This window comes from Ipomoea nil, unplaced genomic scaffold (genome assembly GCF_001879475.1).
Source record: "Ipomoea nil cultivar Tokyo-kokei standard unplaced genomic scaffold, Asagao_1.1 scaffold2826, whole genome shotgun sequence".
Taxonomy (NCBI): Eukaryota; Viridiplantae; Streptophyta; class Magnoliopsida; order Solanales; family Convolvulaceae; genus Ipomoea; species Ipomoea nil.
Window position 1 is genome coordinate 2215586 of NW_017619254.1, and position 21862 is coordinate 2237447.

At 37.7% G+C, this 21862-nt stretch overlaps 5 protein-coding genes across 5 annotated transcripts; all 5 read right to left on the reverse strand.

Annotated features, from left to right (window-relative positions):
- Positions 1 to 5528: 5528 nt before the first annotated feature.
- On the reverse strand, positions 5529 to 8092 carry LOC109158635 (L-type lectin-domain containing receptor kinase S.4-like). Its single transcript, XM_019306521.1, has one exon. It carries the CDS (start codon positions 7762 to 7764, stop codon positions 5776 to 5778), a length of 1989 nt encoding a protein of 662 aa, XP_019162066.1. The 5' UTR covers positions 7765 to 8092; the 3' UTR covers positions 5529 to 5775.
- A 1676-nt stretch (positions 8093 to 9768) lies between these two features.
- Positions 9769 to 13884, reverse strand: LOC109158742. Its single transcript, XM_019306641.1, has one exon. It carries the CDS (start codon positions 13882 to 13884, stop codon positions 9769 to 9771), a length of 4116 nt encoding a protein of 1371 aa, XP_019162186.1.
- Positions 13885 to 13961: 77 nt separating this feature from the next.
- On the reverse strand, positions 13962 to 15782 carry LOC109158743. Its single transcript, XM_019306642.1, has one exon. The coding sequence runs from the start codon at positions 15780 to 15782 to the stop codon at positions 13962 to 13964; it is 1821 nt and encodes a 606-aa protein (XP_019162187.1).
- Positions 15783 to 16765: 983 nt separating this feature from the next.
- On the reverse strand, positions 16766 to 19060 carry LOC109158864. Its single transcript, XM_019306753.1, has 4 exons — positions 18514 to 19060; positions 18030 to 18438; positions 17288 to 17830; positions 16766 to 17053 (listed from the first exon to the last, which is right to left on the reverse strand). Exons 1-4 carry the CDS (start codon positions 18963 to 18965, stop codon positions 16943 to 16945), a joined length of 1515 nt encoding a protein of 504 aa, XP_019162298.1. The 5' UTR covers positions 18966 to 19060; the 3' UTR covers positions 16766 to 16942.
- Positions 19061 to 20955: 1895 nt separating this feature from the next.
- Positions 20956 to 21552, reverse strand: LOC109158744 (zinc finger protein 6). The gene has a single exon (XM_019306643.1). It carries the CDS (start codon positions 21550 to 21552, stop codon positions 20956 to 20958), a length of 597 nt encoding a protein of 198 aa, XP_019162188.1.
- Between the last annotated feature and the right edge of the window lie 310 nt (positions 21553 to 21862).

The window sequence follows — 21862 nt, forward strand, 5'->3', positions numbered from 1 at the left end:
GTTGGTTTTATGGGTTGACCCAACATAAACCTAGAAATTATATAAAACAAATTACTGAGAAGTAAGAAATAATTTGTGAGAAAAATAAACAGGCACATGGATTTATACGTGAAAATCATAAGCATTTTAGGTGTTGTCAAGCCAAATTTACTATGTTTCAAAGAATTCCGTATATGTACATTTTGTATAGAAAACTCTCAGGTTTGAAATATCTTTATAGATTTTTTAGAGTTAAAAGGAAGAAGACTAATCATGTTGATCAATAATCTTTTTCTTGCTTTTTACCATTGTCATTTATAGTATAGGAATAGGAATTTGTAATGTGTATGGTAATATGGTCTCTTCTTATGGTATTATTCAAACAATATATGGTAAGATGACATGATTAATGGAATGTAAAGGTAATTGAAGTTGGCTTTATGGGATTTCCATAATTGTAGGATTGTCATTTATTGCCTTTCCTTAATGTGTAACTACTGCCTTAATTATTATTTTTACTGGGCCAACTCATGGACCGGATACTATATATATTTTGGACACCCACCATCACTGGGACTTTTGGACTTATACCATCAATTGAAAATTTGAAATCACAAATTCAAAATAAACATAATTACATAAACACCACAACCAACAACTACTACGTCTACTGGGATTAAATCATACTTTTAAAAATAATAAAATGCAATATAAAAAATTACTTCATGCATGTAGCTTTTTCACTTTTACATTATTGACATCAATAAGTCAAACAAATTAAAACATATATTTATCAAACATTTGATTTTAACGATTTGATCAAGTCAAAACAACTAAAGTTGATCAAATCACCATTAACTCGTTTACTAAACATTCTCAATATATAATCTTACTTTTTATTCCATGTTTTGCTTCTTATTATCGTAACAAGCTTTGATTAATCTATTTAACATTATTACAAATCTGTTATAATTGACAATGGCGTAATATTAATTATAACTTAACTCCTAGTAAAGTACGGAGTAACACCAAATTAATTCCAAATAAGCCTATTTAATATTGGACAGCACTCACAACAGTACAAAGGTACCAAAAAAAACTTTCACAAGGGTAATTGAAGTTGTCCCACATACAGTACATAATTTTGAAGTTAGCTGTCCGTCAATAATATCCATCCATCCAGCAGCACATTATATTGCTAGTACGTCTTAATGTCACGGCCACCTTTTTCTGCACCATCGTCCATCCTAGTAATTGTACCATATTTCTGCCCGCACAGAATTAGCTCAGTGATTCATTATTAGGCAGTATATAAGATAAGAGATCAATATTCAAATTTCGGCAGCAATAGTGTGTGAATTATGACCAAAGTGGACAGATCCCTTGTACGCACTGACATTTGATGCTGCTTCATTGAATCATCGTGATTTACATCCTCCCAAATATTTTAATCAAGTCAGGGTGTGAGAGGCCCTGTGATTCAATTTTTTGGGAGAAGAAATGTACCAGCTGTTCGGAATTCATTTCACTGCTACTTCAGTTTATGAACATGGCAAATTAAGCCCCACCCCCTTGTAAACCTGACCAAATCCACCATGCCCAATTCATTGTGAGCTCTCTCTTCTAGACTTTATTAAGCTTTGAACGAAGCTGATGTATTTTCTACATTAATCGCAAATATAGTTGGTAGACTTTACAAACTACATAAAAATAGTGGTAAAACATGATTGTAAATGAAATGACTTAGATAATTATTATGTGAAATCCAAATGAATATTTTTATGATATAGTTAGTTGAATAGGATAAATATATATATATATATATATATATATATATATATATATATATATATATATATATATATGTTGGGTGGGGGTTGCTTATAGTTGACTGAACCGCTCTCGTTGAAAATTAAATTTGTAATTTTCTAGTTACCAAACTTGGTTTGGGTTATTCCCATTCATAAACCCCACTTGATTGTTAAAGTGACCGGTCATTCCATCTACCAAAGACTTAAATCAAATTTCTTTGCAACAACCAATTGAATACTTAGTCATCTTTAAAACAAATTGATTTTTCTCTCCTTAACCAATCAAACAACTCTTAACCAATTGATTTAAGTACATCTTAGTATCTGACGATATTACCCATCATTTATATTTATATTATTAATAATTTTCATGAATTAAAAAAAAGGAATTAGTAAATAAAAGTTAGGTACACTCCAACAACATATATTAATTAATTGATTTTAATTTGACCCCCAACCTATATATAAGTTGGAAAGAAGAAAGGAAAATATATTATTACGTAAAGCATAGAAGTTGATTACAGAAACACTAAGGGATAAAGTACAAATAAGCCACTGTACTATTTGGAAAAAAAGTAATTAAATCATCGAACTCAAATAACCCCCAAATAAGTCATTGAACCCAGAAAAAAAGAGTAATTATCATTTTTAACCGGTTAACTCCAGGTTTTTGCTGATTGGACTGTCAAATATTTATTTTATTTACGTTTTTTTTATTATTAAAATCCACTTACATAGTAAAATATTTTAAAGTAATTATAATCAAAATAGTTTTGTTTTGTCTAGATCTAATTTATTTATTTATTATTATTTTTTAAACAAAAGATCCAGTGAAAAAATAATAATAATAAATAAATCAAAAAATCTCGACAAGACAAAACTATTTTGATTATAATTACTTTAAAATATAATACTATCCAAGTGGATAATATTATTAAAAATAATAATAATAATAAACGTAAATAAAATAAACATTTGGCAATCCAATTAGCAAAAATCTGGAGTTAACCTGTAAAAAATGTTAATTGTTCTTTTTTTCAGGGTTCAATGACTTATTTGCTCTTTTTTCCCAGGTTCAATGGCTTATTTGAGGGTTATTTAAGTTCGATGGCTTAATTGCTGTTTTTCAAATAGTTCAGTGGCTTATTTGTACTTTATCCCAAACACTAATATAGATAGAGCAAATTGTTATATCGTGGACGACTAGAATCCACCACGTGTATTATACATCTAGTTCCAGATAATGTAAATGTAATTACTATAGTATGTACATCCAACTTATTTATCTACCATTCACATATAGTTAACATATTATAAACATTCAGCAACATGTACATAATCTATTAACAGAAGTTATATAATATGTTAAAGGCATATATATAATTTGAACTAAAATCTACAATGCATATGATGAACCCTAGTACACGATATAATTTAGCGGATTAGATCAAAATTAAGAATTAAAAACTGTTTTTGCTTTTAACAACTTAAATGGAATGTTCATCATGTGTTATAACCGGATATAAATATTACAACTTTTTATGATCTAGTTGGGAATTAGGCCCCCTCGATTGTTGCCCATGACTCATGACTCATATATGAGGTGGTGGGTTTTTATTTTTAATATATTTTTTTTTTGTTGGATCGTCATAGAATAGAATAAAATAAAATAATGCTGCATAATTTATTTATTTATTTTAAATCATGGGAGTAGAGCTTAGAGCATCCACATTTGTTGGGGAGAATAGAGGGATAATGTAAGAGTGATTAGGAAAGAGAAGATGGGAGGGGAGAGGAAAAAAAAAAGAAAAAATAAAGGAAAATTAAATTTTTTTTTAAAAAAAAAAAAAAATCAGACTGTCAGGCGCGCCTGACGGGCGCGTGCGGTGCACGCGCACCAGTGGTGGCTTTTGTGGTGGGTCTCACAATTTCTGCATTATCTCTTCATTTGCAGACCAATTATTTCTCACATTATCTCTTCCCCACATTAGTTATTATCTTGAGTGGGGAGAATTCATTCTGAAATATCTCCCTATTATCCACAAATGTGGATGCTCTTAAGAAGAAGATACATATATAATTTGCGTACATGGACCACAAGATAGCTTCATGAATTCAGTTTGGATTATATGTGAAGCATGTGTGTGTACTAATGTTTCGAAGATATAATTTTAAAAGCTTTAGGTTCTTTTGAATATAATTATGAGTTGACAAAAATATTCATGGGAGTATAGTTTTTCAAACAAAACGGTGTAGTGGTACATATCATATTAGCTGAAGTTAATAAGGTTTATCCATTCCATAACAGTGATCGTTTGGTAGATGATTGACCACTAATCTTCAACTACTGTGAGTGTTCGTGAGCCTTCCCTTTTAGACTTTATTAAGCTGGAAAGTAGTTAGAAGACATTCCCTAACAAAATCTTTCTTAAATTAAAACGTTTGTATCCTAAACTCAATAGTCTCACTCGTTCTTATCTTTTCTTGAGTAACGAGGGAAATTCATATGTAGTCACTAAATGATGGTGTACATTGAGCAAATACTACATTCTTCTGTAATAGTGCGCAAAACACACATGAGAAGTAAATTGCACTAGGAAAATTATATGCGACGAATTTGACTAAAAATGTGTTGGTAAAAATTGAACTTGTAATCTTCTCACTTAGCTGCCTCTTTCGATGCCACTCACTCTTACCTTTGCCCCTAAAGTCTTGGTGGAGGATATATTGCAATATATACATCAATCTTCTCAATTTTTTTAAAGTACGTACTTCTACATTAGTATCATAACTAGTCTAATTCATACAACTACTTTGATAAGATTTAAGCTCACTGTCAACAAACCTTGTTGTAAATTTATCAATCAATTGAGTTTATTCGAGGTGCCATGTACTTTTTTAATTGTACTAATTTTGGAGTCTTAAACCTTAAGTCTAATTTCTATGGGTGATTGCACAGTACAACCTAACCTTCTTTTATTTGGGAGTGTAAGACACATGCCCATCAATTTTAACAATGACTGCAATAGTAGGTGGCTGGCTAACGTGGGTTGTTTGATGTAAAACATGTTGCAGGTGCCTAACATGGGTTGTTTGATGAAATAAATGTTGTAATGTATTTTTTTTTTTTGGCCTGATGAACTTGACTTATTATAAAAATTTAATGATTTAAGTCAAAACTTAATTATTTATAAGTTCAGAATGTCAAACTTCAAAGTCATTTTTGACAAAATGTTTTATAAATAGTTTTGTTTAAATTTAAATCCTGCAAATTAATGTATATATGAAAATAACTCGAACAAGGCAAACAATTTAGATGAGTTCTGATCTAATGTAAATGACTCGAGTTGGGGAAAAAAACTTATTATTATTATTATTATTATTATTATTATTATTATTATTATTATTATTATTATTATTATTATTATTATTATTATTATTATTATTATTATTATTTGTTTATTTATTTATTTATTTATTTATGTGATTATAGATTCACTGAATTAATCCTAAGCTCACATTATCCCGCCCTTAGAACTACTGCAAAAAAAGGTCTCACAATTAGCTCACCAGTCATACTCTAATTTTTATGCGCCCAAGATATTTAATCCACACTTTCCATCATCTGTCGCCTTCAGTCGTCAAGTTAGACAATGAACCACTATATTAAGTCTTGGGGCAAAATATTCAAGATTATTTTTACCCAATTAGATCAAACTGGCTTGGTATTCAAAAGTCTAAGGATTCAAGATTGCTTTTGCTTCCAATTCTATATTCAAACATTCATTTCAATCTTCATCTTCCTAATTCCATTTTCAAGGTTGGAAACAAAAGTCAAAATTTAATATAAGATGAAAAATATATTACAATGTTTAATGATAAAGAAAAAATCCGACATCTCTATCACAAATTCTGATTCACATAGGTTGTGCTCGCGGAGTTTAACTCTTACCGATGAAAAGTCTGGTATACTTAGCATCCGAATTTAAGAAGGGTATGTATCTGATTTTCTACGCTCTGCAGTGGAGAGGAGTGATTGAGGGGAAGATAGAGAAGCAAAAGTGGCATCCATTTCTTGTAACCCTACGTCACTAGTCTTATCTGGCTCCATTACAACCTCAGGCATTTCGGACTCTCCGTCCAAGTAACTCAACACTTGTCGTATGGTCGGTCGAGCCGTAGGCTCATTGCCAGAGCACATAAGTCCTAATCTCAACACCATTACAACCTGCGACTCATCAAAATTGCCTCTCATTCGCCAATCCACCACGTCAAGAACATTCCCCTCCTTAAATTTCACCCAAACCCAATCCACTAAAACCATCTCCTCTATCCGAGCTTTTGTCTCTATCGGCCTTCGCCCGCACACCACCTCCAACAAGAACGCACCGAAAGCGAACACGTCTGACTTTGTTGTGGCCTTTCCTGTCTTTGTCAACTCCGGTGCTATGTACCCCAATGTGCCCACCACCTTGGTCGTGCCCGGGTTCGTGCCGTGATCCTGTAACCTTGCTAGCCCGAAATCTCCTAGCCTTCCATTCATCTCGCTATCCAGTAAAACGTTACTAGCCTTAATGTCGCGGTGGATCACAGCTTGTTCATATTCTTCGTGTAAATATAATAGCCCCGAGGCGACGCATTTGATTATATTTAGCCTCTGCTCCCAACTCAACACCGTTCTGGGCCGATCAAACAAGAGCCTGTCCAGGCTTCCATTAGGCATAAAATCATAAACCAGCAAGAGATCGCCGCGTTTTCTGCACCATCCTAGTAATTGAACCAGATTCCTATGACGAAGCCGTCCGATTGTCGAAATTTCCGACACGAATTCGCGTAATCCCTGCTTAGATTCATTCGAAATTCGCTTCACCGCCACTTCGGTTTTTGAACTCGGCAGAACTCCCTTGTAAACCTGACCAAATCCACCCTGCCCAAGTAGCTCTCTTTCCTTGAAATTTCCGGTGGCTTTCTTTAGTTCTAGGTAAGAATATCTATGCGGGCCAATCTCAAGCTCCCATGACTCTATCGCATCAGCATTCTTGATCTTTTTGTACACGTAAACTCCCACGAAAATCGAAAGTAATGCAAAAACAACCGCCAAGACAGATACCGTCACTACAAACCCCATATGTGTTTTCTTGATTCCAGGGAGTAATGGAAGGGAATCAAGATCGATACTTTTGGCTTCTCCGTTCATTTTAAAGCTCCAACCTAAGATGTAGTGAGAGCTGGAAAGTAAACCGGTGGAAGCAGAGAAGCCAACATACATACTTTCTTTTAAAATTGCAGAGAGATCCAAGCGATAGGAGAAAAGAGGAAGCTTGGGTTTCGAAGAAGATGGTGAGAGAGTGACATTTAGGAGGTTTGAAGCCGAATCGTATTCAACCCAAGCAAGAATTACCTTCCCATTCTTGAGATTCAGATCTTGTTTCTGGGAATCATCAGTGAAGAAGGCTGCGGCGGCGGACTTATTGGACACCAAGCTGTTGAGGTCAATCCCGACATGGTTATCATTAATATCCCCGAACTCGAAATCTTGGACAGTGTCGAACTCCACAGCGAAGAGATGGTTGGAGAAGTTTCCGACATCGGTGGCGTTGAGCATGCCGAGATACTGGCTGGGAAGAGCCGTGGTAAAATCCACGGACTGCGAAATCGCGAAGGCGAAGCCATGGCCGCCTAGCTTTTGATACTCAGGGAGTATGGCAAAGGCGAAACAGGTGGAGAAGGAGAAAGCGGAGCCATTGGAGGAGTTCTTGAACTGAAAGGGAGAGGAGTAATAAGCATGACCCATTAATCTACGGGTTTGATTGGTTAGCTGAAGAATCCCACGCCCGGTAACCGTTGCCACTCCAGTCAAGCTTATGTTGTCGTTCCGCTCATTGAATCTGGTGTAGATAAACCCATCTTGCTGAGACGAAACTGGGATTGAAAGCAAAATGAAAGAACAGACGAGCGTTGCAAAACTCACCATCCCAGATTTTCAAATCTGAAAAGGAATTCAAGATTCAGTCATGGGGCTACAGGACTACTTAAAATGTACAGAGGATATAAATCAGAAGGACCACGTGGGGCTGCAGAGAAAGAAAAGCAGGCAGCAAAGGAGGATGAAAATGGTGATAGAGTGGGATGTGTTTTCCCAGTGGCGCCCCTTTAATATAGCTCAAATTGGATTATGATATGATATTTGGTAACAGAGATTCGTAGCACCAAATGTTGGGTTTTCATCACATTGACAGAACAGTATGATGAAACAACCAAGCTAATATTTACGGAGTACAACTGCAGAAGTCAATAATCTTTTCTTTACTCAAATACTGATCACTGAACCATTGAGTTAAATCTGTGCAGATAAATCAATAATCTTTTAACTTGGTAACTCGAGGTAAACGCGTGTCAACTATAGTGTGAACACGGACCAACCCGGGTGGACACAAGATCCGTGCCCAAATGATATAACATGTGAATTGCCAAATATGAATATATTTTGACATATATAATATCTTTTTATGTGAACATTATAGAATAAAAATTATGAGTTTTTAAAGTTAAAAGTCAATCATAATTTTAGCAAATAAGTTGGTCTTGTGTGATGAAGTTCAATTGCGTTTAAAAATAAACACCATATTGCTAGAACATTTTTTAAACAACCAGGATAGTTAGTACTGCTTACGAAAACCTCTTTTATAATAGGAAAAAAAAATCAGATTTTGTGATTTCCACCTGTAAAATTCAGGGAAAAAAAAAAAACAAAAAATTTCTAGCCAACTGTATATAGGTTGGACGAATCAGAAATTACCAACCAAATTCTATTCACTGCTATTTTTGTCATAATTTTGTAAGAAAAACATTGGTACGATAAAAAAAGTGGACGAAAATTTTCATTAATCTTTTAATATTGGATGGAAATTGTTGGCAAGAAAAATGTAGTTTTCCATGGGTGAAAGTGGTTGAAGGGGCTTCCATTGGTTTTGCAATACGAAAGCGATTTTTACAATACAAGTGTAAATACCGTATACAATGGTTTTTATAAGTCAACTTTTGTGGCTTCAAGAAACATAATTCTAGAGTTGCCCATAAAAAGCAACGGATTATAACACAAAAAATACTATACATTAACAAAAAATGGTTGTGCTTGATAAGTAACGTGATGCTATACATCTTCCGGATTTGTTTAGCTAACACGTTTATTTTGTATCTTTTTTGGTTCGATGAACTTTAGGAATATTTGCTTCATTAATTTTGAATGGAATTAATCAAGATTGAATTAACTGAATTTTCATTTTAAGGAAACCATACTGTTTACAATTTACCAAATCACATACTGACTAATTCAGTTAACTAATTATTATTATTATTTTTTGATGAAAAATATGATCAAATTGACTCAAAATGTTAACGAAAAAGCACTTAGACTCTTGGAATTTTAAAATTTTATTTATGAAAATAATACTGCATCTTTTTAAATTTTTCTTTTAAATATGATCTATTAAATATAGACACGTGGACGGCTGTGATTGATTCTCAGTTCTTTCCGGGACGTTTGTTCTCACCTGAGCACACCGTTATATATATATTACAATAATTGATACAATTCAATCTACAATTTATACTTTTACAACATTATTATATTGGTTCATTTTAAAATTTGTATTTGATTAATGGATTTAATGCAAAAACTTATTTTATAATAATATTTATATAATTAACTTTATTGTAATGTGTGATTGAAAATTGTGCATATAGCTAACAAACACAATAAATTGTGTTGTTTTAAACGTTGGTATATAGTATTTAGTTTGATTGTTGCCACATATATACTTTAAAATTTTAATTCTAAGTGAGAAAAATAATAAGGATATAGCCCTCTAGATACTGGCTTCATTATTTGTGGTGTGATTGTAATTTTTCTTTCTAGTTATACATGCTTTATTATTATTTTTTTTTTCTGAAAAAGGAGGGGTATACCCAAGGGCCGTTATGCAACCCTCACAATAAAAGTCTCGCCAAAGAGGCCAAGCTCATCTTCACGTAGAAATCTTTGGATGTCTCTTGGTGGGCTAACAAACCAATTGAAAACATCCCCTTGTGTGTAAGCCTGGTTGGCCAACATGTCCGCCACTTTATTTTGTTCCCTAGGAGCATAAGTGAAAGAAATCTCCCAATTGCGTGTTTTGGCATCTCGACAAAGCTGAACCAGGTTCTTTGCCGTTCCATCGTAGTCCTCTGCTCCATTAATCAAATTTATAGCTTTGGAGCAATCTGTCTCAAACATCACTTTCCTATAACCCAACTCCCATGCCTTTTGTATTCCAACATAAATTCCCCAAACTTCTGCTTCCAAAGCACTGCAGGTACCAATCTTCTTTGAAAAACCTCCTATATACTGTCCTTCGTTGTTCCTTAGAACTCCACCGCAAGCTGAATGTCCTTTCGTTCGAGCACATCCATCTGTATTAACTTTGATCCATCCTTCATTTGGGGGTCTCCAAGGTTGTTTGCGTCTGGTGTCTTCTCTTTGTCTTCCTCCTTGCTCCGCGTTCCTGCTTAACACATCCTCGACTTCCTTGAACTGTCGGTGTAGCCAGGCAATCTTTTCATTGATGTCCTTCTCCACTCCATTAAAAACTCTATCGTTTCTCCACTTCCAAATCCACCATGCCGTTATGGCAAATCTGGCACATCTTTGCCTTCTTCGTTGTCCTCCCTGGTTCCCTGTCACATTGGTTTTAAGCCAGGTGTTAAAATCTGAGTTTAGAGACATACCTTGATTATCTCCATTGTTGATTAGCTTCCACACTTCCTCTGCTGCTGGGCAACTTCTCATGGTATGTTCCACATCCTCCTTTTCTGCACCACAAATGGCACAACGTTCATCTGCTGTGAAGCCCCTCTTTCTTCTCTCAGAGTTACACATAATTCGTCCATGTTGGACTAGCCAGATGAAGGTACGAATTCGATTAGGAACTCGGAGCTTCCAGGTTGCCTCCCACTCTCCATTCTCTTGGTTTCCTGTAGTTTGGCGAGTTAGTTTGTAAGCTGATCTAGTCGAGAAAGATTTATCCTCATTAGGGCTCCATCCCATACTATCAACTCTTTGCTCATCATTAATAATAACTCTCGCAGCTAGTTCGGCTCTTTTGTCGGGGTGGAGACCTATGTCGATAGCGTCCCAGTCCCAACGACCTCTTCCATCCCATATTTCCGCCACCTTAATATTGCCAGCATCCCTTTGCATTGGACCGATCAAAAAACTCCGGAGAGATTCGTCACCGATCCAGCGATCCTCCCAGAAACTAGTATTTTTACCGTTCATTACCACTTTCATCATACCTCTCTCAAGAATAGGCACAGCTGCACAAATGCCCTTCCAGATATTGGAGTCATTCCTTTTCCTTTTCATTCTATCCATGCTCCTTTCTGCTTTCATGTATTTGCATGAAAGGATCTGGGACCAAGTACTAGTTCCATCTTTGAGAATTCGCCATCCAAGCTTAGCGAGTAAGGCAAGGTTCATGTTCCTCATTGATTTGATTCCAAGACCGCCTTCTTCTTTTGGCAAAGTAACCGTATCCCAGTTCACAAGGCTCGTTTTTCTCTTGGTGCCATCTCCTCCCCATAAGAAGTTTCTCGTGGTCTTGTCGATTGCATCACACACCCCCTTCGGCAGAAACATAGTTTGCATTGCATACGAGGGAATGGCATTAAGGACCGATTGGGTCAAAACGTGTCTTCCTGCAAGGCTTAAGAAACGGGTCTTCCACCCTTCTAACTTACTCTGAACTCGATCCAAGATACTTCTGCAGTGTTCTTTTGTGATCCTCCCATGGAGGGAGGGGACCCCTAGATATCTGCCTAAGTCATCAGTTGCCGGAATGCCCGCAATTGTGGCTATTTTGTGCACATCTTCCCTGCAAACATTTTTAGAAAAGAAAATGTTTGATTTAATTTTATTAACTTTTTGCCCAGAAGACTTACAGAATCTGTCGAGGCAATTCATGATCGTACAAATTTGGCTCTCATTTGCTTCCGCAAACAAAACCATGTCGTCTGCGAAGAAGAGGTGAGATATGCTCGGCCCATTCCTCGACACTTTGATTCCTTTCCAACTACCTTGAGTGACTGCCTCGGTTATAATATGACCTAAACGCTCAATGCAAAGAACGAAAAGGTAAGGAGAAATGGAGTCTCCTTGCCTGACTCCTCTTTCCGGTTTGAAACGTTCAAGTTTGTTCCCCTCCCATAGAATGGACATCTCTGCGGATTCCACACAATGCATGATGTTTCTAACCCAAACGTCATTGAGGCCAACTTCTTGAAGAGTGTTTCGAATAAAGCTCCAGTCCAGTCTGTCGTAAGCTTTTTCGAGATCAATCTTCAAAACCATATAGCCTGGCTGGTTCTTCTCGGTACGAATTGTATGAAGGATCTCTTGATAGGTAATAATATTATCCGTTATCTGTCTCTCGGATACAAAACTTCCTTGATTGGGGCTAACCACCTCTGGCATAATTAATTTAAGTCTTTGCGCCATGATTTTTGTGACCAATTTATATGCCACATTGCAGAGACTTATGGGCCTTAATTGATTCACCTTCTCCGGCCTTTGAACTTTTGGGATAAGAACGATATTGGTCTCATTGAGACCATTTGGGAGGCTGCCAATATTGAAAAAATCATTCACTAGTTGATATAAACTATCCCCTACAATGCTCCATGATTTTTGGTAGAACATTGCATGGAGTCCATCTGGACCCGGGGCCTTGAGCGAGGCCATCTCCATTAAGGCATCTCGCACTTCATCTTTGGTAACCTGTCTGTTCATGTGTAGCCATTGTTCCTCTTGAATAGGTGGGAACATACCCGTAAAATCATCATGGTTGGACTCCTCATTTTCTTTCCTGTACAGACCTTTAAAATAATTTTGAACCATGGCTTCTAACTTAGCCTTTTCGCTTACCCAATTGTCGTTATCATCCTTGAGACCATAAACTTTATTCCTGGTCCGACGGACCATGGTTGCAGCATGGTAGTATTTCGTATTTAAATCGCCAGAAAGGATCCAGTCTTCTTTAGATTTCTGAAACCATTTCAACTCTTCTTGATGTAGGACCTCCTCTAATTCTTTCCTAAGCTTTCTTTCAAGTTTAATGAGCCCATTACTTGATTGACTTCCCATGCACCGTTGAATACCATCAATTCGTGCCATGAGCTTTCTTTTCCTATTTTCGATGTTGCCAAACACTGATTTATTCCACTCCTTACAATTATTTTGAGTGGCTGTTATATTTTCAATAATACTCATGTTGCTCTTCCAGTGGCCTTCTATCATTTTTAAAAACATAGGATGCCTTATCCAAGCAGCTTGGAATTGAAAGGCCAGGTTCCCGCTAGTTCTTGTGGTTGATCCAAGCTCGATAAGAAGAGGAGAATGGTCTGAACAAACCCGAGTTAAGTGAGTCACCTTGGTCTCCGGATGATTCGTAGTCCACTCCAGGTTGCACAAAGCTCGATCAAGGCGAGCTCCAGTAAAAGTGGCTTTCTCCTTTCCTCTCGTCCAAGTGTACCTAGCACCAAAAAAACCCAAGTCAATTAATCCTTCTTTGAATATCCATTGACGCATACCTGCACATCTGTTGTTGCCAAAATTCTCCGTGTTGCTCACATCCTCCATGCAAGTAACAGCATTGTAGTCTCCCACCGAGAGCCAGCTTTCCCTCATGCTGAACCTGTCGTTGGAGAGCCCTTCCCAAAGTTTGTTCCTGTAACTTTGAGACGGACTACCATAGACGAAAGACACCAGCCCTATATTTCTGTTCTCCTCACCAATTCTGGTAAGGATGAACTGGGGGTTAGTTACAATAATCTCCACCTTCAGATTGTTGTTCCACAAAAGCCAAATTCCGCCACTGAACCCAACTGCTTCGACTCTGAGCCAGTTTACAAAGCCAAAGCTTTTGCAAGCCTTGTCAGCAGCGTTACCTGAGATCCTCGGCTCCAGTAAGCCCACCATATCAACTTTGAATTTATTGACAAAAGAGGAGAGAGCGCGTCTAAAGCCAGTGGACGCAGCTCCCTGGCAATTCCAGGACATAATCTTCATAGAAAATAGAAAAAAAAAAAACAGCCTAGACAACCCAAAAGCACAAAACGAAAACAAAGAGAGGGGCCCTAGAGGAGGGCAACCCCCACACCAGTCAGCGACTGGCCATCACCAACACAAACGCCAACCATTGGATCACCCGGCTCACCATCATGAGCCATTGGAGACGAGTTCGGGGGGTCGTGATGATGTTCACCTCCCTCGACTTGTGTGTGCACAATATCCATGGATTCCCCTTCTTCGGATATCATGATTCTCTCCACTCTACTGCCATTGTCGTATCCTCTCACCACAGTATGTCCTTCATTTTCCGCTGCCTGGTTCGAACGTCTATTAGTCTTTGCAGTAACTTGTGGCCCTTCGTTCTTTCTGCTCGCCATCGTACTTCCCATGTTGTTCTTCTTGCTGGGCTCTGATTTATCATTAGTGATTTGAGCTTCAGTAATTTGGACTTGTGGTCTTTTACCTTTCCCAGCTAGAAGTGCCCCTGTTGGGCCATCAGGCCTCACAAAACTAAATTCCTCTTCATGGGCTTCGGTCTCCTCTTCCTGGGCTACCTTTTCCATATTCTCTCCTAGATCATCAAGGGCCCCAAACCTTGAGTTATTCCAGATTTTAAAACCCTCTTCATTAAAAACCTTACCGTTATCTCCGCGGTTATCTCCATCTTTCCTGTTAGATGTCTCGCCTTTTTCCACGTTAGCTTTCCCTTTATATCGTCTCGGATCACCTCTATTTTGGTAAACCCTTGATTTCCTCTGCGCAATCATCCACGTTCCATATTTTTCTTCTAACGGTCTCAAATTGCCCTGATTTTTCTCATTGTTTCCTCCGACTTTCCATACTGGCCCATCTCTTGTCTCGGTCATGTTTCCGGCTGCCTTCTCCGCCACTGCACCGCCTGCCTCCGGCATCATGATAGTTATTTCCGTCACTTCCTTGTCCAATTGATCGTCCGGCACTTTGCATGCATCCTTCCGGTGACCCACCATTCCACATTTGAAACAAACCAGATGGAGACCTTCATACTCGATTGCCCTGCGCTTATTTTTCAACTTGAAACTGGCTATGAGGGGTTTTGTTATGTCTATTTCAACACACACTCTAGCAAACAAACCACGGGACGCCATGCTTGTTGCATGATCGACCTTGACAGCCGATCCTATCATATCTCCCACCCTCATCAAGAAATCGTAGTCGTAGTATTCTATTGGTAGGCAAGGGAAGCGAATCCAAACGAGGAGTCTCTGAGTTTCATCACGCATGGGATCAAAGTCTGGTTCCCAGTCTTTGACGGCTAAGCAGTGATCAAGAACAGTCCATGGTCCTTCCAGCCTTGCATGTTCGTAATCGGCGACTGATGCAAACCTAACCAAATGGTACCCGTTTTGTATGGCAATGAGATCCATACCTGATTTTGGATTCCATATGGTTCTTAATCTTCGTAGTAAATAGTTGTATCCAACCGTCTTCCCTAGGACTTTGATTATCAATGTGTTTTCCCATCTACGCCTCATCCTTCTCTTTTCTTCTTTCGTCAGTTTCACAACTGGGCACATCGGATCATCATCTTCTTGCTCGCCAGCTTCGTCATCAGAGACATCATCAGTCCGCCCCACATTGTCATTCAGTCCAGTTAATGCTCGACGGAATGATATTGGTGTGTTCGCCGGACTAGGAACACTTTGGTTGTTCTTCTCTTTCATAACGTCCAAACCAATCGACGTCCCATTGGTTTGAGGTCCCATGTCCGCTTCCATCTCCATCGTCTCGTTATCCCGCTCAGTAACTCCTCTCTTCGTTTTCTTGGTACTTCGTTGGAGGAGATCGGATTCCTCCGTAGTAGCGCCGGGCAGAGTGTGGTTTCCCGGTGAGCCAGAGAGATTCATAGAGAGAGTGTATTAATTAAAATTTATTAATTAATAATATTACACAATTACATACATGCTTTATTATTAAATAGCATATTCGACTATTCGAGTGGTGTCGGAGATTTTTTTTTTTTTTTTTTTTTAATTATATTTTGAATGAGCGGTGCCGGAGATTAATCCTTTTTTTTTTTTTCCCCTTTCTTTCTTGTGGTTGGGCAGTTTCTTGGTATCTTGAATTGTATTGGTGTTATTGTCGGCAGAATAATTGCGCCACCGCCATCAATTCATCATTCATAGCAGCGCATAAACAGTTTTTGTTAGGATCGGATAAGCTTCAATTCCCTCATCAAACAAATCAATCCCGTGCACTCTGGAGCAGTAATCATTTCAATAATTTTATTACTTGGATTCATTGAATATGGAACTCACTTGATACGTTTATTTTAGATTTTAAAAGAAAAGAGTATTTTTTAAAGAATAAACATATTTTGATTTTATTATATTCAATTCACTACATCACAATTTGGAGCGTTATGCTGTCCAACCGTGCGCACCATGCAAAAACGATGTCGTTTTGATGTCTAACTTAAAAAAAAAAAAAATCAGTTTCGAATCCCGTTAACGGCGTTATGTTGTGCATAATTTGAACTATACATCCATAACTTCATAATTATACATTCAGAATTGCATAACTACACATCCATAACTTCATAACTATACATTCAGAATTGCATAACTACACATCCATTAATTTCATAACTATATATTCAGAATTACATAACTACACATCCATAACTTCATAACTATACATTCAGAATTACATAACTACATCCATAACTTTATAACTATACATTCAGAATGTGAAATTATAAAACTATAAACATATGTTTACGTAACTAAAGACAATCAAAAATGATTTTTTAAAAGTAAAACATCGCCGTTTTTGCAACCGTGTGATGCACACGGTTGCAGAACATAATTTGCCATCACAATTTCTTTGGGCTCATAGATAGTTGAGTGGTCTAGAAAAATATTAAAGCCCAATTTGGACCCATATAAAAAGAAGATACATATTTTCGTTCAAGTAATAAATATACAAAGAATTGAATACAATTCAGTTAGTATACATACAATTGGTCCACGTAACTGAAATTCGTTCGGTATACCTATCCTATCAGCTATGGAGGCGTAACTGATTCCCATTGATTGCATCTTCTTAGTTTGACATGCAAAATTCCATCCGCCCCATCGCCGTCGTTGACCACCTCGCAGCATTGCCGACGTGGTACCTGTAAATCCAACGTTGTTAGCCCCGAAACGTGCTACTCACTACATATTACAACATTTGACTTGTTAGGTTCATTCCAATCAAGTAAATCGACTATTAATTTGATAACTATAAAGTTACAAATTTAATTCCAAACAGAGAAAAATGTCTTTTTTATTTGAACTCGTCCATACTTCAAATATTGATTGTAAATTTCTCTGGTCCCTAAAGATTTTAGTTGTTAGCTTAGCCTTACCTTTTTCCATATCTCCGAACTTAAAATTTGCGCAGAGACATTGAATGAGTGAACCAACAACGCAGGTGCATACGTCTCGTTCTGGCATTTGTTTCCGTCCACTTTTGGCCTCGTATAAGTGCTCACGGTGCTACCATTGCCCAAGCTATGAACATGGTTCAGGTAAAATATCAAAGGCATTTCGCATGGGTCTGAGCTCATACTACGTACGTCAAAGGTGAAGGGACCTTCGTTCCATGACTTCCACGTTAAGAATGTCCGGAATGGCGTCGCCAGTTCTTTGGCGTTCACCAATGTCGGATAGAGTTGGATTGTGTATCCCCAAGCAACTGAAATGGACCAATTTCTGCTAAGATCGTAGCAGAAACTGTGCTGTAATGTCCGACTGGGGTCTAACTTGTAGGCCTCCACTAATTTCTTGACAGATTCCTCTTGACTAGTGCCGGGAAACAGAGGCTGCACGTAGTCCAGGTGGTGCAGTGATACCAGCGGCGCCACCGGGTGCGCCGCCAGCACCCCGTATGGATCTTGTCTTATGTCCATCTTCACAAGAAAAGAAAAGAATTATATTTAGCATATAGCTGTGCAATTCAACTATCAGCTTAGACTTTTAGTTGAGATAAGGTCCTAAGCATATAACTGTACAGTTTGCTTTTAATTGAGATGAGCACATGTTCAAAAAAACTTAAAAAATAGAGATATTAGTGTTAATTTAAAATTTTGTTATTAATTCTGATCTGACCTGGTGAAAGCCGAGTTCTTTGGTGAGGGGAACGCCGATCTCACTCATACAGCCACCGATTTTCTGATCGGAACCGTAAAACGCGGCATACCGATCAATGCACCCGTCTAAAACCCTGACGAGCTCCGCCGCAAGGGCGTAGCTAATGGCAAAACCGCCGCCGCCGTACGCCATCGTGTACGAGTGCACCTCATCTTGCTCCACGCTCTCCGAATTGCTACCGATATAATACATCTGTTTATGATCATACTTGGACAAAACCGCAACCAAATTCTCAGGAAGAAACACTGTGTCATCGTCCCCCATCACCAACCACCTCACGTTCTCCAACCCCAACTCGAAGCTCTCTTTCACGATTCGCGCAATCCGAACCGCCGCCCTCGAACCGTACGGGCAAGTGTACTTAAACCTGCTTTAATTTGTTTTGAAGTAAGTTCTAATAATGTCGGTACTATAAAAGCACATAATCATGGGATATATATACCTGGACGTGTCCTGGGAAACCTGGAACCGCGGGGAAGTTTCCGGCCACGATTCATTTTCCTGTGGCCGTTCATCGAGCCAGACAAATCCGCGCGTCACATTTGGTTTCCACCAGGCTTCACAATAATGCCGGCGATAATTCCACGTCTTCGCGGAGCCGCCAATGCCGAAAAGAATATGGGATATGTTCGTTTCGTCGCTGTGTACTATAACGTCGTAACCAGTACTAAACTCAGAGCTCGTACTTATGAAGATATTCTGGTACTCTGAACAGCCAAACCATTTCGAGAAGGCTAAGAAAGAGAACAAAGATATCGAGCCCACCAGGCAAATTCCTAGGAAACCTTTCATGAAATTGGTGAAAGCATCTGTTATTCTGAGGGTTTGAAAGGGAATGTGTTTCCATGGTTTTAGAGGGTCATGAAAGGAGTCTTGGTGTAGGTGATGAGACATTTTTAGGGTTTATTGTTTGATGTAATCTTGAAGGAGTCTAATGGCTTACTGAAATGTAATGGAAACAGTTTCCTTTTTTGTACGTTTTGTCAATTAATATCTTTTTGCTTTGGATTTATGTTTATTTAATTTATAAGGGTTGCATACTTGCATTAACATCTATATATCTCAACGAATGCCGCATGGGAGTGGGGTATATGTCAATTTTAACCTTTTTGGGGTTTTGATTTTCTTGATTGGGTAGGGGTCAAGTTATGGAGTAAGATGTCATTTCACTTTTTTTTTTTTTTTTTTTTTTTTTATATGTATTTGTATTTGGGCAGGAGAAGATCTTGAATTGATCTCCTGCTAATACTGAGCTTGATTAAATAACTGATAGACAATAATGGTGTTATATATATAAATTAATTCATTAATGGAGGGTGTAGTGAGGGACTTGTTTGTAATAACAAATTGTGATTCTCAAAGGAGTGGTGGAGTTCACCTGGAGCATTATGCAGGGATGTATGTTTTGATTATCTGTCAAAGTCAATGGAGCATTCAAAGCACTCAATTCAATTCTAAGTAATAAAAATCTAATTAAAGGAAAATAATAACATGATAGTTGTGTATTTATCTAAACTCAACACCAAATTGAGATTCAATTGTTAACATTAAGTTGATATTGAATGTAACCATGAATTATCCTACATTATTTCTTTATAGTTATGTAACAATATTTTGATGGTACAATCCTCCTTAGCAACTCTTATATAATTAACCACTTTCAATTTCTAATTGTGCATAATCTTTCAACCTCTCATGTTGCTAATTTGTCCCACTTTCCCACTGCACCCAAACCATAGAAATTCTCATGTTTCCTATATACGTACTCCCTCCAAAAGTTATCAAAACTACTCGTTCTAGGAAAAGAAAACATGTTTTTATTTTGTATAAATCCTAAAGAGTAGTTATGCCTCTCTCATCTTCAAAAGTCAATTTTCAAATCTTGTTTAGCACTATGTAAAAAAAAAAAAAGCTATAACCTAATGCAAAAAGTTATAGATAGTAAAGAAAGCGTAACTTCATTTTCTTATAAGAGAATATTATATAATGTAATAACCATGGTGTCTTTTAATGTTAATGCTGGGAATTATAAATTGTACAACATAATGTGGTTTATTTTAACTAATAATTCATAGCCAAGTTTAGGTCCCTTAGCTTTGATTATGAATCTACCATAATCCAAAAATTATAAACTACAATATTAATTCATAAATTTTCCATTTATACAAACAGTGCCTCAGTGTGATTTGATTTTCTGATCAAGAACAAATTTCATCTCCTATAAAAGTACAGTCTTCCTAATTCCAAGACATCATTTTAAAGCTTATGTATAGTAGTCTAAGTACAACATTGTTGATGAAGTGATTAAAATGAAATCTAACCCATACTTTTGCGTCCTATATATTGTCATATTCTCTACCTAAAATTCTTAGTTTACACTTATTGCTATATACTTGTCTGATTTTTCCAGGAATATATTCAAATAATTAGGCATGCATATATGTATAGGAATTGTTGTTACATTTTTTGAATGAAATTCAAATAATGAAAAAGACAAAATCTATGAGTAATGTAAGAAAACGTGCATATACTGTACCTCTTTCTAGAATCAAACCTTTGCAACATTAATTCCCCACTATACATCATCTGGTAGTGATTGCAAATTTTTTTTGGTCATACAAAATATCTTTGCAACATTAAATCCATGCCTCCAAATGACAACTTGAATTGGACTCGACACGAACGTAGCACTGTATCGTCTGACAATATCATTAACATTAAAATCTAAAAGTAGAGATCAATGAGAGGTTGATGAAATTAATTTGTGAGAAAAAATATGACAAATAATAAATGAAAAAGTTTATGTATTACTGTATTATCATGTATATATATAAATGTCGTATGTTGTAAAAATTCTGAACATAATTATTGTTACTTTGTATAACTAGTGTTGGCTAATAACTTGGTTGATCGGCGGGATGTTCACTACCGAATCATGTTGCTGAGGCTCCACTCCTAATCGGAGCTCCAGGTCCAACTCCGGCGACGCTGGCGGTGAACCGTCGTCGCTCAACTGCACGGCCGCCTTAGGAACATCCCCAACCACACTGCTAATCTCCTTTCCGTTGTTAGCCGGCGATGGGATCTCAACGAACAAGGGTAAAAGCAAAAGATCTTCCCTTCCATTAGCTTTCCCGTTGGGGACATGACCGTCTCCCACTTCCGGCGGCCGCTCCGGGGGACTACCTGCAGGCTGTTCATCACCGGAATCAACGCGCTGCGGCGACGGCGAATCGTGAGCATGAGGGTGAGCGGAGACGCTGAGGGAAAGCAAGTTGTTGTCGCCGGAAAACTCCCGAAGCTTGGCTCTATCTTTCCTGTGGATGTTCATGTGGCCTCCGAGCGCCTGTGCATTAGAGAAACCTCGCTGGCAAAAGGTGCAGCGGTAGAGCCTAACGCGGCCCATGCCCAAGCTTTGTTCGTCTGAGCTGCTCCATCTCAGTTGCTCCGATTTCTCGACGTTGATTGGATCAATTTCCATGCACCTACCGTACCCTACCAGTTTTGAGCGCAGAGATAATCGTCCACGTGATAGCTAGCTTCGCCGGCCGGCGGCCGCCCTTTAGCTTAGCTTTGGTATATGTAGAAGACAACAAAAGGGTGGCTGGGTCAAATGGTCGGCAATTCAAAAGAGGATGTTTTAGTTGAGATGAAGAGGCATGCTTGATTTCGTATTCACCAGGTTAACTATCCTATCTCCTTTATGCCTCTGCTGATGATAGCGATATGTGTATGAACAAGCTAATACATACTTTAACAGAACCACCAAGAATTTATTTTTTTCTTATTAT

What these genes read in the sequence shown, in the direction of transcription:
- LOC109158742 (XM_019306641.1), bottom strand. Translation starts at nt 13,884, where the DNA reads ATGTCCTGGAATTGCCAGGGAGCTGCGTCCACTGGCTTTAGACGCGCT.
- LOC109158743 (XM_019306642.1), bottom strand. Translation starts at nt 15,782, where the DNA reads ATGAATCTCTCTGGCTCACCGGGAAACCACACTCTGCCCGGCGCTACT.
- LOC109158864 (XM_019306753.1), bottom strand. Translation starts at nt 18,965, where the DNA reads ATGTCTCATCACCTACACCAAGACTCCTTTCATGACCCTCTAAAACCA. An exon ending in GTTTCCCAGGACACGTCCAG is followed by an intron (nt 18,439 to 18,513) that starts GTATATATATCC and finishes AAATTAAAGCAG; the next exon opens with GTTTAAGTACACTTGCCCGT. An exon ending in AAGAACTCGGCTTTCACCAG is followed by an intron (nt 17,831 to 18,029) that starts GTCAGATCAGAA and finishes TTTCTTGTGAAG; the next exon opens with ATGGACATAAGACAAGATCC.
- LOC109158635 (XM_019306521.1), bottom strand. Translation starts at nt 7,764, where the DNA reads ATGGTGAGTTTTGCAACGCTCGTCTGTTCTTTCATTTTGCTTTCAATC.
- LOC109158744 (XM_019306643.1), bottom strand. Translation starts at nt 21,552, where the DNA reads ATGGAAATTGATCCAATCAACGTCGAGAAATCGGAGCAACTGAGATGG.